Source organism: Coregonus clupeaformis, chromosome 24, assembly GCF_020615455.1.
Source record: "Coregonus clupeaformis isolate EN_2021a chromosome 24, ASM2061545v1, whole genome shotgun sequence".
In the NCBI taxonomy this organism is placed as follows: Eukaryota; Metazoa; Chordata; class Actinopteri; order Salmoniformes; family Salmonidae; genus Coregonus; species Coregonus clupeaformis.
Window position 1 is genome coordinate 31,485,712 of NC_059215.1, and position 16,444 is coordinate 31,502,155.

Sequence of the window (16,444 nt, forward strand, 5' to 3'; positions counted from 1 at the left end):
CAAATACTTATGTCATGCAATAAAATGTAAATTAATTACTTAAAAATCCTACAATGTGATTTTCTGGATTTTTGTTTTAGACCTCTACATGCTTTGTAAGTAGGAAAACCTGCAAAATCGGCAGTGTATCAAATACTTGTTCTCCCACTGTGTGTGTGTGTTATATATTAAATATATATATATATATATATATATATATATATATATATATATATATATATATATATATATATATATATATACACACACACACACACAGTGGGGAAAAAAGTATTTAGTCAGCCACCAATTGTGCAAGTTCTCCCACTTAAAAATATGAGAGAGGCCTGTAATTTTCATCATAGGTACACGTCAACTATGACAGACAAAATGAGAAAAAAAATCCTGAAAATCACATTGTAGGATTTTAATGAATTTATTTGCAAATTATGGTGGAAAATAAGTATTTGGTCAATAACAAAAGTTTCTCAATACTTTGTTATATACCCTTTGTTGGCAATGACACAGGTCAAACGTTTTCTGTAAGTCTTCACAAGGTTTTCACACACTGTTGCTGGTATTTTGGCCCATTCCTCCATGCAGATCTCCTCTAGAGCAGTGATGTTTTGGGGCTGTCGCTGGGCAACACGGACTTTCAACTCCCTCCAAAGATTTTCTATGGGGTTGAGACTGGAGACTGGCTAGGCCACTCCAGGACCTTGAAATGCTTCTTGCGAAGCCACTCCTTTGTTGTCTGGGCGGTGTGTTTGGGATCATTGTCATGCTGAAAGACCCAGCCACGTTTCATCTTCAATGCCCTTGCTGATGGAAGGAGGTTTTCACTCAAAATCTCACGATACATGGCCCCATTCATTCTTTCCTTTACACGGATCAGTCGTCCTGGTCCCTTTGCAGAAAAACAGCCCCAAAGCATGATGTTTCCACCCCCATGCTTCACAGTAGGTATGGTGTTCTTTGGATGCAACTCAGCATTCTTTGTCCTCCAAACACGACGAGTTGAGTTTTTACCAAAAAGTTCTATTTTGGTTTCATCTGACCATATGACATTCTCCCAATCCTCTTCTGGATCATCCAAATGCACTCTAGCAAACTTCAGACGGGCCTGGACATGTACTGGCTTAAGCAGGGGGACACGTCTGGCACTGCAGGATTTGAGTCCCTGGCGGCGTAGTGTGTTACTGATGGTAGGCTTTGTGACTTTGGTCCCAGCTCTCTGCAGGTCATTCACTAGGTCCCCCCGTGTGGTTCTGGGATTTTTGCTCACCGTTCTTGTGATCATTTTGACCCCACGGGGTGAGATCTTGCGTGGAGCCCCAGATCGAGGGAGATTATCAGTGGTCTTGTATGTCTTCCATTTCCTAATAATTGCTCCCACAGTTGATTTCTTCAAACCAAGCTGCTTACCTATTGCAGATTCAGTCTTCCCAGCCTGGTGCAGGTCTACCATTTTGTTTCTGGTGTCCTTTGACAGCTCTTTGGTCTTGGCCATAGTGGAGTTTGGAGTGTGACTGTTTGAGGTTGTGGACAGGTGTCTTTTATACTGATAACAAGTTCAAACAGGTGCCATTAATACAGGTAACGAGTGGAGGACAGAGGAGCCTCTTAAAGAAGAAGTTACAGGTCTGTGAGAGCCAGAAATCTTGCTTGTTTGTAGGTGACCAAATACTTATTTTCCACCATAATTTGCAAATAAATTCATTAAAAATCCTACAATGTGATTTTCCGGATTTTTTTTCCTCAATTTGTCTGTCATAGTTGACGTGTACCTATGATGAAAATTACAGGCCTCTCTCATCTTTTTTAAGTGGGAGAACTTGCACAATTGGTGGCTGACTAAATGCTTTTTTTCCCCACTGTATACTACCAGTCAAAAGTTTGACACACATACTCATTCAAGGGATGTAGGCCTAGTGGTAAAAATAATTGGTGGTCGCAGTGAAAAAAGTAATTCTCCCTAAACCTTCTTTGTGTTTTCTCCAGAAGGTGCGTAAACTGTCATGCAAAAAATAAAATATTTGCATTTACCTTCCACTACAACACTGTCAAATTGATTGGATACGGGAGCTTAATGTTTATGACAGTTTGCGATGGAACGCATGAAAAAAAAGCATGTAGCGTACTTTCAGAATTGCTTGCCAAGCTACTCATAGGTAGGCTGTGAGCTACTGGTAGCTCATGATCTACCTTTTGGATACCCCTTGTGTAGGTGAAGCGGAGGAAACAGGTTAAAGAAGGATTTTAAAGCCTTGAGACAATTGAGACATGGATTGTGTATGTGTGCAATGCAGAGGGTGAATGGGCAAGACAAAATATTGAAATGCCTTTGAACAGGGTATTGTAGTGGGTGCCAGGCGAACCGGAGTGTGTCAAGAACTGCAACACTGCTGGGCTTTTCACATTTAACAGTTTCCTGTGTGTATCAACAATGGTCCACCACCCAAAGGACATCTAGCCAACTTGACACAACTGTGGGAAGCATTGGAGTCAACATGGGCCACCATCCCTGGTGAATGCTTTCGACACCTTGTAGAGTCCATTCCCCAATGAATTAAGGCTTTTCTGAGGGCAAAAGGGGGTGCGTCTCAATATTAGGAAGGTGTTCCTTATGTTTTATATTTAACTGTGATGTCTTACGAGGGTCTTGAACCTCTGTATTTGTACCAGTTCTACCAAGATTGCCCTAAAAATAAATACTTTACCTAAGTGTATAGTCATTTTTCCCATTGATTGATTGTGCTTTTTCAGTACTGTTTGTAGGTCCATCTGAACACAGACATTATAACTTAACAACCACTACTGGACCTGGCACCAAAAGCGAACCAGCAAAGGACAGTACCAAAAAATATGATCTATTGAGAACGGATTGATGTGTCAATTGTTGTTTTGTATGTCCGTGCATAAACCCGATGCCATGGTATTGGGACACAAAAAATCTGTTCCCAACTATCTTGAATTTTATACGGCATAGTTGTCAAACCTCTCAACCTTTTTTACGATTTATAGTAGTCATTTTAAGCCAGGCATGGTTTTTCATTGGAGGCAGACAAACCAATTCATTCCTTTCTCTTTTGAGTAATTGCCTCTTCCATTTTTGTGGCAGAGCTATGATGTGGGTATAGTGTTTTGTATGTGGTTCTGTGTGTACATATGATGATATAGTGACTTGAGTTCTACACCTCTGTGTGTCCATCCCTCTCCCACAGTGTTCAGATGGGGAGAAGAAGTGCCACCTGTGGACGGTGGTGGACCTGGCCTTCTTTGTCCTGATGGGGGTGGTGGGAGGGCTGTTGGGGGCCTTCTTCAACTACATCAACACGAGGCTGGCCAAGTACCGCATGAGACACGTCCACCCCAAGGCCAAGTTTGTCAGGTAACTGCTGGGAAACACACCGTAACATACAAAGGCATGAGCATGAACACACACCTTTATGCTTCTATGTCGTTGTAGTGTTAGTTGCTGCAGTTTTTGAAAATGTTTGTTCCAAATTATTAATACATGAAACGTGTATATATGTAATGTAATGCAGTCTTCTACTTTTAGCCTAATTATCAAATAAATTAAATCAATCAACCTTCCCATCTGAGTGGAAAGGCATTTTTCTCAAAAAGGTTGTCATTTGTTTTACATCTCTTATTCCTCCTCTACTCCCTCTCTAGGGTCCTGGAGAGTCTGCTGGTCGCCATGGTAACGACGGTGGTGATATTCGTGGCGTCCATGACAATGGGCGAATGTCGTGACTTGGCCTCCCCCACAACCAACAACAACAGTACAGCGCTGGTACGTTTGGTAGAGCTCAACTTCATAAAAAAAGTGAAGCATATAAAAAACAAGTTAAGAACAGCCATAAAACGATGTCATAATTATCCTAAAACAAGCACTGAAAGCATATTGAAACATAGCAAGATCATAAAACAATCTATAATCATACAAAAATAATCTTTAAAAAGTTTGTCTTGTGTGTTTTCTATTGTGTCTCTGATATCTTTCGGCAGACTAGTCGCCTGAGTTGAATGACTTGAAATGGCATTGATCCCAACCCTGCTAACAAGGGGGGCGATTCAGGAGGATGCAACAGTTAAGAATTTTCAGAAAGTAGTGCGTTGTATAAAACCAATATGATTGTCTGTCATGTAGAATAGAGAATCCAGTCAGCTCGGTTCATTACATTTCTTTATGCAACGTCACTGAACATACCCCAGTTTCAACATTTCACTTAATTGAACATACCCCAGTTCCACTGCTCAGTTTGTTGAGCTGTGTAGCAACTTGCTCAGTGTAAATGAACCAATTCATCTGGCAGAACACACTCCCACTCCAGTATTACACATTCACTGTGTTAATATTTCATGTTTCAATGCTTTGGCTGTGATCTTTGGTATAGAAAACACCTCTATTCCAAACCAGTCTCTTCAGGCCTCTATTCTAGTGTACACTCAAGTCTTTTGCATTTTTAATGAGCCCACACTGGACAGACATCATTTTACAGTGCTTACATGTAAGAATAGATAGAAACATACTCACATTCAATGGCTTTTAGCCATAAAGACCTAAGGATGGAAATGTGTCTTAATAACTCACACTTATGAGCTTAGGGGTAAATACTAACTTAAGTTGAAGTTAGGAATCAACTTCTGTCAGACTAGAGTCGTACTTTTTTTTTTTGCACGTCTCCTGCACGTGCAGCTTGATCTGTAATGATAATGGCCATGTTAGGTCATTGTTGTAATATGGATATGGTGTTTTTTTAGGTGTCACTCAACGAAGACGTCATCAACTCCACCATCCGCCAGTTCTTCTGTCCCAACAAGACGTACAACGACATGGCCACTCTGTTCTTCAACTCTCAAGAGGTGGCCATCCACCAACTTTTCCACCAGGACGGTGAGACAGGACCTGACCTAGGATCAGTTTGACATTTTAGATCAGGGTTTCCCAATAGGCGGCCCGCGGGCCAAATTCGTCCCACCGCTGAATGTAATTGGGGACCCCTGTTTTAGATCATAATGAATGAGATTATGGACAGGCTCCCACCTGATCTGAAGGGCAAAACTTATCCATCTCTTGTACTAAACAGCATGCATTTTTCAGAAACTGCGTTTACTTGCGTTTACCCTCCATTAGGCCTACAGTGCCGGTAGCCTACCCTCTCAGCCGAGGCAATTTTACACACATGAACATGCAGAACAGGTAACCTACATTCAATATAATAGGCCTACATGAGTTGAATCAAAACATGTTTATGCCCTAGTTAATGAGTTGTCCATAATTAATGAGTCGAATGCTTGGAATCTTCACATATATTGACGTAAAACTCTACCTTTCTTTCCTTACATTAATTACATTTATGACCGTGTTATTATTACCGTGTCATTATTAAGCATTTAACAATTGAATTAGAACATTGAACTTAAACCCTGTGTGAATCCTGGATCTTGGAGATCTCGGAAGGTGCACTGTAAGTTTAACTATGCCTACGTAACAGTTCATTATGTTTCGCCATCAAAACATTTCGCATGGGCACACAAATAAAAAATTATGTAGGCCTATGACATTGCAAAATCGAATGCTTCTAACCGAAGGTAAACTATAGGCCTACTGTCATTAACATATACTTGTTGGATGGATTGGATGTGCATTGGTGTCTAGCTGTAGGCTAGTTGTCTTGTGATATTGTCGACCATCAGCAGCTGATCCAGGAAAGAAAGCAAATATTGATAGAAAATAATAAAGATAAATGGTCTACTTCTTCTTGCCCCGGATGGCACGGAGAACACCAATACCTGAAAAACAAAGCAATGAGCGCTCTAAACAGCTGACTGACAAAAGCAAACAATAATACATCAACGGATAAATAGAATGCATTGGAATAAAGGCTATTTTTATGAAGGATTCATGGCAAACAAATGGCAAAAATGAGGAAGTACAAAGGAAAATCTAGGCGTTTAAAGGAGCTCAGCTGAGGCTGAAATTCAGCAATACTGAGTGGACAGGTCCACTGTCTAGCCAGCTATAGAATTCAACAGTACCAGTCGGGGACAGGGAGACAGTTTGTGCAGCCATGTAGAAATAAATGGTTTAAACCATGACAGAGAAGTGGGGGTGTTCGTTTCATTTGAAAGCTTTTATTTTCATATTTACCACTGGATTTTAAACAAATAGGAGAATGGTTAAATTAGCATTATTTAGAGACCACCCAAAAGTTGGACTTTTGTTGCATTTAGGGCAGCTAATGTCTCATTCAGGGGAGCTGAGTCCCCCCTGGCTCCCCCGTAATTCGCACCCTGGCCCCTAGTCTCACTCCCTATACACATACACACTGAAATATATAAATGTGCTTGTGTTTCAGTGTACTGGTGATGGCTATACTTTAGTTAATCATTATACTGAACATAATTAACACCTCTGTGGCCTGCTATATAGTTATCCTCCTATGTAAGTTGCCATATATCAGGAGTGAACAACTCAATCAGGCCCTTGAGCTCTGCAGTCCTGCTTTTACTGCTGTGGTGGTTTTACGAGGTAGAAAATCAGCAGGACTGAGGCCCTTGAGGACTCGGCTGGAGTTGTGCAGCCCATGCTATATTGACCATCCTTGTCATGTGATGTGTATATTTACTGTGTGTTTCCTGTCTGCCTCTGTAGGTACGTTCAGCCCCGTGACGCTGACAGTGTTCTTTGTGCTGTACTTCCTGTTGTCGTGCTGGACATACGGCGTGTCGGTGCCCAGTGGCCTCTTTGTGCCCTCGCTGCTCTGTGGCGCCGCTTTTGGACGCCTGGTGGCCAACCTCCTCAAAATGTAAGGCCAACGTTCTGATAATGTTCTAGAAATGTTTGGGCAATGTTCTCACAATAAAATGTTCTCGTAATGTAAACCCAACATTTGGATAATCTGTACTCAAATACGTAAGCCCAACCATCTCATAGCAAAATGTCCATGAATGGTAATGGTGTATATCAGAGTCATTGTATAGACACACACATATAGCTACAGTTGAAGTCGGAAGTTTACATACACCTTAGCCAAATACATTTAAACTCAGTTTTTTCACAATTCCTGACATTTAATCCTAGTAAAAATCACTACTTTATTTTAAGAATGTGAAATAATAGTACAGCTTTTATTTCTTTCATCAAATTCCCAGTGGGTCAGAAGTTTACATACACTCAATTAGTATTTGGTAGCATTGCCTTTAAATTGTTTAACTTGGGTCAAACGTTTTGGGTAGCCTTCCACAAGCTTCCCAGAATAAGTTGGGTGAATTTTAGCCCATTCCTCCTGACAGAGCTGGTGTTACTGAGTCAGGTTTGTAGGCCTCCTTGCTCGCACACGTGTTTTCAGTTCTGCCCACACATTTTCTATAGGATTGAGGTCAGGGCCTTGTGATGGCCACTCCAATACCTTGACTTTGTTGTCCTTAAGCCATTTTGCCACAACTTTGGAAGTATGCTTGGGGTCATTGTCCATTTGGAAGACCCATTTGCGACCAAGCTTTAACTTCCTGACTGATGTCTTGAGATGTTGCTTCAATATATCCACCACATTTTCCTTCCTCATGATGCCATTTATTTTGTGAAGTGCACCAGTCCCTCCTGTAGCAAATAAAAAACCCACAGCATGATGCTGCCACCCCCGTGCTTCACGGTTGGGATGGTGTTCTTTGGATTGCAAGCTCCCCCTTTTTCCTCCAAACATAACGATGGTCATTATGGCCAAACGGTTCTATTTTTGTTTCATCAGACCATAGGACATTTCTCCAAAAAGTACTATCTTTGTCCCCATGTGCAGTTGCAAACCGTAGCCTGGCTTTTTTATGGCGGTTTTGGAGCAGTGGCTTCTTCCTTGCTGAACGGCCTTTCAGGTTATGTCGATATAGGACTCGTTTTACTGTGGATATAGATACTTTTGTACCTGTTTCCTCCAGCATCTACACAAGGTCTTTTGCTGTTGTTCTGGGATTGATTTGCACTTTTCGCACCAATGTACGTTCATCTCTAGGAGACAGAACGCGTCTCCTTCCTGAGCGGTATGACGGCTACATGGTCCCATGGTGTTTATACTTGCGTACTATTGTTTGTACAGATGAACGTGGTACCTTCAGGCGTTTGGAAATTGCTCCAAAGGATGAACCAGACTTGTGGAGGTCTAAAAACAATTCTGAGGTCTTGGCTGATTGGTTTTGATTTTCCCATGATGTCAAGCAAAGAGGCACTGAGTTTGAAGGTAGGCCTTGAAATACATCCACAGGTACACCTCCAATTGACTCAAATTATGTAAATTAGCCTCTCAGAAGCTTCTAAAGCCATGACATCATTTTCTGGAATTTTCCAATCTGTTTAAAGGCACAGTCAACTTAGTGTATGTAAACTTCTGACCCACTTGAATTGTGATACAGTGAATTATAAGTGAAATAATGTCTGTAAACAATTGTTGGAAAAATTACTTGTGTCATGCACAAAGTAGATGTCCTAACCGACTTGCCAAAACTTTAGTTTGTTAACAAGAAATTTGTGGGGTGGTTGAAAAACGAGTTTTAATGACTCCAACCTAAGTGTATGTAAACTTCTGACTTCAACTGTATATACAGGTAAAAGTCAGTAAATTAGAATATTTTGAAAAACTTGATTTATTTCAGTAATTGCATTCAAAAGGTGTAACTTGTACATTATATTTATTCATTGCACACAGACTGATGCATTCAAATGTTTATTTCATTTAATTTTGATGATTTGAAGTGGCAACAAATGAAAATCCAAAATTCCGTGTGTCACAAAATTAGAATATTGTGTAAGGGTTACATTTTGAAGACACCTGGTGCCACAAACTAATCAGCTGATTAACTCAAAACACCTGCAAAGGGCTTTAAATGGTCTCTCAGTCCAGTTCTGAAGCCTACACAAACATGGGGAAGACTTCAGATTTGACAGCTGTCCAAAAGGCGACCATCGACACATTGCACAAGGAGGGAAAGACACAAAAGGTTATTGCAGAAGAGGCTGGCTGTTCTCAGAGCTCTGTGTCCAAACACATTAATAGAGAGGCAAAGGGAAGGAAAAACTGTGGTCAGAAAAAAGTGTACAAGCGATAGGGATCACCGCGCCCTAGTCAAGATTGTGAAAAAAAAACCCATTCAAAAATGTGGGGGAGATTCACAAGGAGTGGACAGCTGCTGGAGTCAGGGCTTCAAGATCCACCACCAAGAGACGCTTGAAAGACATGGGTTTCAACTGCCGCATACCTCGTGTCAAGCCACTGTTGACCAAGAAACAGCGCGAAAAGCGTCTCACCTGGGCTAAGGAAAAAAAGAGCTGGACTGCTGCTGAGTGGTCTAAAGTCATGTTTTCTGACAAAAGCAAATTTTGCATTTCCTTTGGAAATCGAGGTCCCAGAGTCTGGAGGAAGACAGGAGAGGCACAGGATCCACGTTGCCTGAAGTCTAGTGTAAAGTTTCCACCATCAGTGATGGTTTGGGGTGCCATGTCATCTGCTGGTGTCGGTCCACTCTGTTTCCTGAGATCCAGGGTCAACGCAGCCGTCTACCAGCAAGTTTTAGAGCACTTCATGCTTCCTGCTGCTGACCTGCTCTATGGAGATGGAGATTTCAGGTTCCAACAGGACTTGGCGCCTGCACACAGCGCAAAATCTACCCGTGCCTGGTTTACGGACCATGGTATTTCTGTTCTAAATTGGCCAGCCAACTCCCTGACCTTAGCCCCATAGAAAATCTGTGGGGTATTGTGAAAAGGAAGATGCAGAATGCCAGACCCAACAACGCAGAAGAGTTGAAGGCCACTATCAGAGCAACCTGGGCTCTCATAACACCTGAGCAGTGCCAGAAACTCATCGACTCCATGCCACGCCACATTAATGCAGTAATTGAGGCAAAAGGAGCTCCAACCAAGTATTGAGTATTGTACATGCTCATATTTTTCATTTTCATACTTTTCAGTTGGCCAACATTTCTAAAAAATCCCTTTTTTGTATTAGCCTTAAGTAATATTCTAATTTTGTGACACACGGAATTTTGGATTTTCATTTGTTGCCACTTCAAATCATCAAAATTAAATGAAATAAACATTTGAATGCATCAGTCTGTGTGCAATGAATAAATATAATGTACAAGTTACACCTTTTGAATGCAATTACTGAAATAAATCAAGTTTTTCAAAATATTCTAATTTACTGACTTTTACCTGTATATGCTCTGGTTTATATGATTTGAAATGTGTTGGTTTGGTTAATCTCCCACCTACTTTCCCAGCGCCAGTTTTTATGAAGTGTAGCTGGGGCTCTTCTCATGGAGTTTCTATCTCTTGAAAACTGAAAAATGCTTACAAAGCTACTTTTTAGCATTGACGTACTCTGAGAGGGAATCTGCTAACTGGGCATGTTCTCTCAGCGCTTCTCTCTCCCGCTCTCTGAGTTTTTTTCTCTCTTCAAACCACTTCTACTTCTTCCTCTGCTTTGTCAGACTCAGGCCTTTTCAGTTCTGCTCAACTGCAAGTAATGACTGCTGTGTGTCACACTAGGATGTCTGTGGGAGAGAGTTATGTTAGCAGGCAGCTTATTCCGTTTGGACTGTATGTGCCAGGACAAAACTTTGTAACATAGTTGAGGGAAGATCCCACACACTGCATTTATTGCTTCATATCACATGTTAACTGTCCTTGAGCAGTCTGTCTCACGTCAGATAGCACGACTTGAGTGTGGGTGTAATGCCACCTGTTGGAAGACAATGCAAGCAGTCTTATCAAAACATGATTATTATGCTGATTTATAGTTATTGGTTCATGGATTAGTTTTGTGTTTCTAGGAACAAGAAAATAACGCAATTTGAGTTGACACTGCTAGCAGTAAGCCTTAGTCTTCTGCATGCTTTTATGCTCACTTCCTGTTTTGTTGCCACAGCAACCTGGGGATGGACATCTACTCCGGGACCTTCGCTCTGATTGGAGCAGCCGCCTTCCTGGGAGGCGTGGTCCGGATGACCATCAGCTTGACTGTCATTCTCATCGAATCAACCAATGAGATCACCTACGGCTTGCCCATTATGATAACCCTCATGGTAAAGTACACGTCATTGATTTGAACTTACATTCACAATTTAGTGCACTTGCGTCAGTGTTGGTGCTTACAGGATGGTGTGCGTGTGTGTGTGCGCTCAGGTGGCCAAGTGGACGGGGGATTTCTTCAATAAGGGCATCTATGACATCCACATTCATCTGAGAGGAGTGCCAATGCTGGAGTGGGAAACAGAGGTGGAGATGGACAAGTAAGAAAATAATACTACATTTATGATAGTAAAGATCAGTGGTCATTAAACAGACACTTGTATCCAAATGAACTTACAGCTAACACATTTATCTTCAGTATACTCATACAGTATGCTGAATATACAGTATGTGGCCCTTTTAGAACTTTAGCCAACAGTGTAATCTGCTGCTGTGTTCAATTCCAATTCAAGTCACTCAATTCAGGAAGGGATAACATAAAAAAAAAAAAAATCTAAATAAACCCTAAATAGCTTCTTCTTTTCAGTTTCTTGAGAAGACCTTGAAAATAGATTACCTTTTTTCAATTAATGAATTTGAATTTCAGTTTTACTTCCTGAATTAAAGGACCCTAACCCTGGCACGTATGTGTCTCTCGTTTGTCCCCCAGACTGACAGCCAGTGACATCATGGAGCCCAACCTGACGTACGTGTACCCCCACACGCGCATCCAGTCCCTGGTGAGCATCCTGCGCACCACCGTCTACCACGCCTTCCCTGTGGTCACCGAGAACAGGGACAACGAGCACGAGTTCATGAAGGGCAACATCCTCATCAGCAACAACATTCGCTTCAAGGTAGGAGCCAGGGCCACGTGCAGATAGAAATGTCATGAATAGAGCCGACATGATTTCTTATTCTAGATGTTAGAGAGGTATGTTTGTTCTACATAACCTATTTCTATCTCAACCTTTCACAATGTTTTGTCCTGGGGTGTATTCATTTGTCGCAGACCGTAGCAAAATGTTTGGCCTGTTGCAAAACACATTGCAATGGAAACCGTTTACTGAACCAAACGGAAGCAAACAGTGGGGGGACCTACCTGAATTTGTCCAAAAGAAACTAGCTTTCATTGCAAAACGTTTTCTGTTGTTCCCATTGCAAAACGTTTTGCAACAGACCAAACGTATTCACTAATGAAAACACCCCTGCTGAAGGTTCCCTAGCCATAACATCAGCTGCCACCAGGGGGAGTCAGAACTCTGTTATACTGTATAATGCATGGGTTGGTGCCATCTACAGTACCTTAAAGTATTCATACATCTTGACTTATTCCACATTTTGCTGTGTTACAGCCTGAATTCAAAATGGATAAAATCACAATACCCCATTATGACAAAGTTATATGTTTTTTTTTAATGTTTGCAAATGTATTGAAAATGAAATACAGAAATGTAATTTACATAAGTATTCACACCCCTGAGTCAATACTTTGTAGAAGCACCGTTGGCAGCGATTACAGCTTTGAGTCGTCGTGGGTATGTCTGTATCAGCTTTGCACATCTGGAATTGGGGATTGTCTCCCATTCTTCCTTGCAGATTTTCTCAAGCTCTGTTAAGTTACATGGGGAGTGGCAGTGAGCAGCAATATTTAAGTCTTTCCACAGATTTTAAATGGGATTCAAGTCTGGGCTTTGTCTGGGCCACTCATGGACTTTCACATTCTTGTTTTAAAGCTTTCCAGCGTTGCTTTGGCTATATGCTTGGGGTCATTGTCCTGTTGGAAAGTAAATCTTTGCCCCAGTCTAAGGTCGTTTGCTCTCTGAAGCAGGTTCTCATCAGGGATTTACCTGTATTTGTCTCCATTGTTCCCTCTATCATTTTACATTTACATTTTAGTCATTTAGCAGACGCTCTTATCCAGAGCGACTTACAGTTAGCGCATTCTATCCTTACCAGTCTCACAGTCCCTGCCGCTGAAAAGCATCCCTATAGCACGATGCTGCCACCACCATGCTTCACGGTAGGGATGGTGTTAGACGGGTGATGAGCTGTGCCTGGTTTTCTACAGACATAATGCTTTTCATTCAGGCCAAATAGTAAACTGTTTGTCTCATCAGACCACAAAATATTTTGTCTTATGATCTCAAGAGTCTTTCACGTGCCTTTTTGCAAACTCCAGGTGTGCTGTCATGTGCCTTTTTCTCAGGAGTGGCTTCTGTCTGGCCACTCTCCCATAAAGCCCAGATTGGTGAAGTGCTGTAGAGACTGTTGTCCTTCTGGCAGGTTCTCCCATCTCAGCCAAGGAACTCTGTAGTTCTGTCAGTGGTGTGGTTATTTGGTTTCTTGGTCACCTCCCTGACCAAAGTCCTTCTTGCCCGGTTGCTCAGTTTGGTCGGACGGCCAGGTCTAGGCAGGGTCTGGGTAGTTCCATATTTTTTCAATTTCCCAATGATGAAGACCATTATGCTCTTGGAAACCTTCAACACTCTAGAAATTGGTTTATACCCTTCCCCAGATATATGCCTCATCACAATTCTATCTGGGAGATCTACAGACTGTTCCTTGAACCTAATGGTATAGTTTCTGCTCTGACATGCACTGTCAACTGTGGGACCTTATATAGAAAGGTGTGTTTCTTTCTAACTCATGTCCAAGCAATAGAATTGGCCACAGGTGGACTCCAATCAAGGATGATCTATTGGTTGCGCCTGAGCTAAATTTGGAGCGGCATACCAAAGGAGTGTGAATACTTATGTAAATTAGATATCTGTATTTCATTCTCAATACATTTGCAAACATTTCTAAAAACATGTTTTTACTTTGTTATTATGGGGTATTGTGTGTAGATGGGTGAGATTTTTTTTTATTTTATCCATTTTGAATTCAGACTGTAACACAACAATACGTGGAATAAGTCAAAGGATATGAATACTTTCTGAAGGCACTGTATAGGCTTCTCTTTGGCCCTGTTTCCAATAGTTAGACAATGTAGGTTATCCTTCCTTTCCTCCTTGTAGTGTTGTTACTGTAAAGCACTTTGTGACATGTGACACTGATTTGACACGATTGGATAGACAACAACAAACTTTCTATTTCTATGTTAGGGCAGTGATTACATCAAGGGAATGTAGGAAACTGGGATGCACAGACAGTGAGTTGTTTATGGTCTCTTACTGTAAGAAGCATTACATTATATGAACAGGAAGGTGTGTGTATGGAGCATGTGTGTACACGGTAGCTTAGTGGTTAGAGCATTGGGCCAGTAACCAAAAGGTAGCTAGTTTGAATCCCCGAGCCGACAAGGTGAAAAATATGTCTGTGTCCACGAGCAAGGCACTTAACCCTAACTGTTGATAAAACTGACCCTGGCCATGACCCCACTGCCCGAGGGTGTATGCATAATACACATTTCCATTTCACAAATGTGTATAATACACACTATAAGCACTCACCAAATTATTTTTTATTATTTTCTGTGCGCACGTGTGTAACCCTGCCCTCTCCCCCCCTCAGAAAGCGAGCGTGCTGACGCGGGCAGGGGAACAGCGGCGGCGCTGCCAGTCCATGAAGTCGTACCCGTCCAGCGAGCTGCGCAACGTGTGTGACGACCAAGCGGTGGCCGTGGTGCCCGCCTTGGAGGAGGGCCAGGACATGCTACAGCAGATGCTGGAGAGAAGGTGAGCCCCCACGTACACACACGCACCTTCATTCTCACCCCTGAGTTGACCCCATCCCATTTTTTACAATACCAACCATGTGACCAACCCTGTAACTTTGACTTGGATCAAATGTGTGTTTTGAGTCCCTCATTCTTCTGAAATGTATTAGTTTAAACATTGCACACATTGTAATCAATATATTCACTGTGTAGGAGTCATGATGGTAATGTAGATATTGAGGACAAACGCTTGAATCCAATTCAAGACTTTAATTAACGGCATACACGTAGCATACAAAGTCATCATACATGAGTCTCAACCGGCCTTTTATACTTTCAACTTACATAACATTTACATTCTTATTGGTCAGTACAAAAACATCAGGTCAGTTATATGATCAGCATGGCTGCGTTTACCCAGGCATCCCAATTTTTATATTTCTTCCACCAATTGGTCTTTTGACCAATCACATCATATCTTTTCACATCAGATCTTTTTCAGAGCTGATTTGATTTGAACAAAATACCAATTAGTGAAAAAAAGATCAGAATTGGTCTGCCTGTGTAAACGCAGCATTTGGAAACATATGGGGCCAATATGGAAACATATTGCAACCATCGATGGTGACCAGATTATCGCCAGCTGATCTCTCATGATCTCTCGCGATAAATTCACTGGCACAGCTAATCTCAATTGCAACCATTATTGGTCACCTCATTACCGCTCCGTTTCCAATTCATGCAGTCCATTAAAGTCTCAGGAGGCAGCTTTTGGGGCGACCTGACCAAATTCACGTAGAAATGGGAGTTATAGATTGAAAGCAAGTCTGAGAAGCGTATATCTGTTTTATGTGCGCTATTTCTATTCATACTTTTTAATTATATTATGTGAGATAAACATTTGTAAATAAATGATTTGTAATTATTTTTACCCCCCTTAAAACATTTTTTTTTTTGTTCTAACATTACTGTCCGCAATACAACAACAAAAATACTTAAATACATGTAATTTTGTTATTGAAACATTTAATTTAAATACTGTAGAATTCCGTTAATTCCTATGGAGGACTGCTTCTTCTGAGGAGTGCCAATATGTCTGACCGGTGACTTCACAGCCTCTCATTGGCCAATACATAGTATCAGCAATCCAGGGTTTATAAACATAATTGGTTAACACAGTGGTATATGCGAAGTTCAGCTTGTTCGTTGCAATGAACCCATGGCTTCTAGGTCTTAATATGGATCAGGGTTCCCCAACTGGCAGCGAGTGGTTTTATTTGGCCCTCAAAGTTTTCTGAGCAAAAAACTAATCAAACATGTTTTATGTTTTATCGTTGGACATAAAAGTTTATAAAAACACCAGGAAATCAGCTCCAGGTGATTTTTTATTTTGTAAATCTGCTCCCAAGTATTCCCACACGTAATAGAGACGTGATCATATACAAATGGGGCATGTACTCTACAAGGTGTCAAAATTGTCCAAATAGATACGCAAGGTAGATGGATTATTTTAAATATGTTATTGGACCATAAACAGATATGGCTCATTAACCTTTATGGACCAAATAATGATGATCCACACTTCTTTGACAATATATATAATAAATGATCAACCCTGCAAGCAATTCAAGACAATATTAGTATGGTGGGGGATTATGATACTGTTTTAAATAGCTCAATGGACCGTAAAGGAAATCACACCACGAACAATTTGATGTTGATGGGGGACAAAATGCGGTCGGACCATCATATTATTGGCATATACATTACTCTTACTGAATTTCCATGTGGGC

At 41.3% G+C, this 16,444-nt stretch overlaps 1 protein-coding gene across 2 annotated transcripts in view; it reads left to right on the forward strand.

The window, feature by feature from the left end:
- LOC121538302 (chloride transport protein 6-like) overlaps nucleotides 1-16,444 on the forward strand; it is a 61,056-nt gene that overhangs the window by 13,656 nt on the left and 30,956 nt on the right. For both annotated transcript variants that reach the window (XM_041846179.2, XM_045207144.1), the window contains exons 11-18: nucleotides 3,204-3,370; nucleotides 3,658-3,778; nucleotides 4,750-4,882; nucleotides 6,644-6,797; nucleotides 10,908-11,064; nucleotides 11,165-11,271; nucleotides 11,661-11,847; nucleotides 14,507-14,670. In XM_041846179.2, coding sequence (XP_041702113.2) covers nucleotides 3,204-3,370; nucleotides 3,658-3,778; nucleotides 4,750-4,882; nucleotides 6,644-6,797; nucleotides 10,908-11,064; nucleotides 11,165-11,271; nucleotides 11,661-11,847; nucleotides 14,507-14,670 — 1,190 coding nt within the window. The remainder of the gene's footprint in view (nucleotides 1-3,203; nucleotides 3,371-3,657; nucleotides 3,779-4,749; nucleotides 4,883-6,643; nucleotides 6,798-10,907; nucleotides 11,065-11,164; nucleotides 11,272-11,660; nucleotides 11,848-14,506; nucleotides 14,671-16,444) is intronic.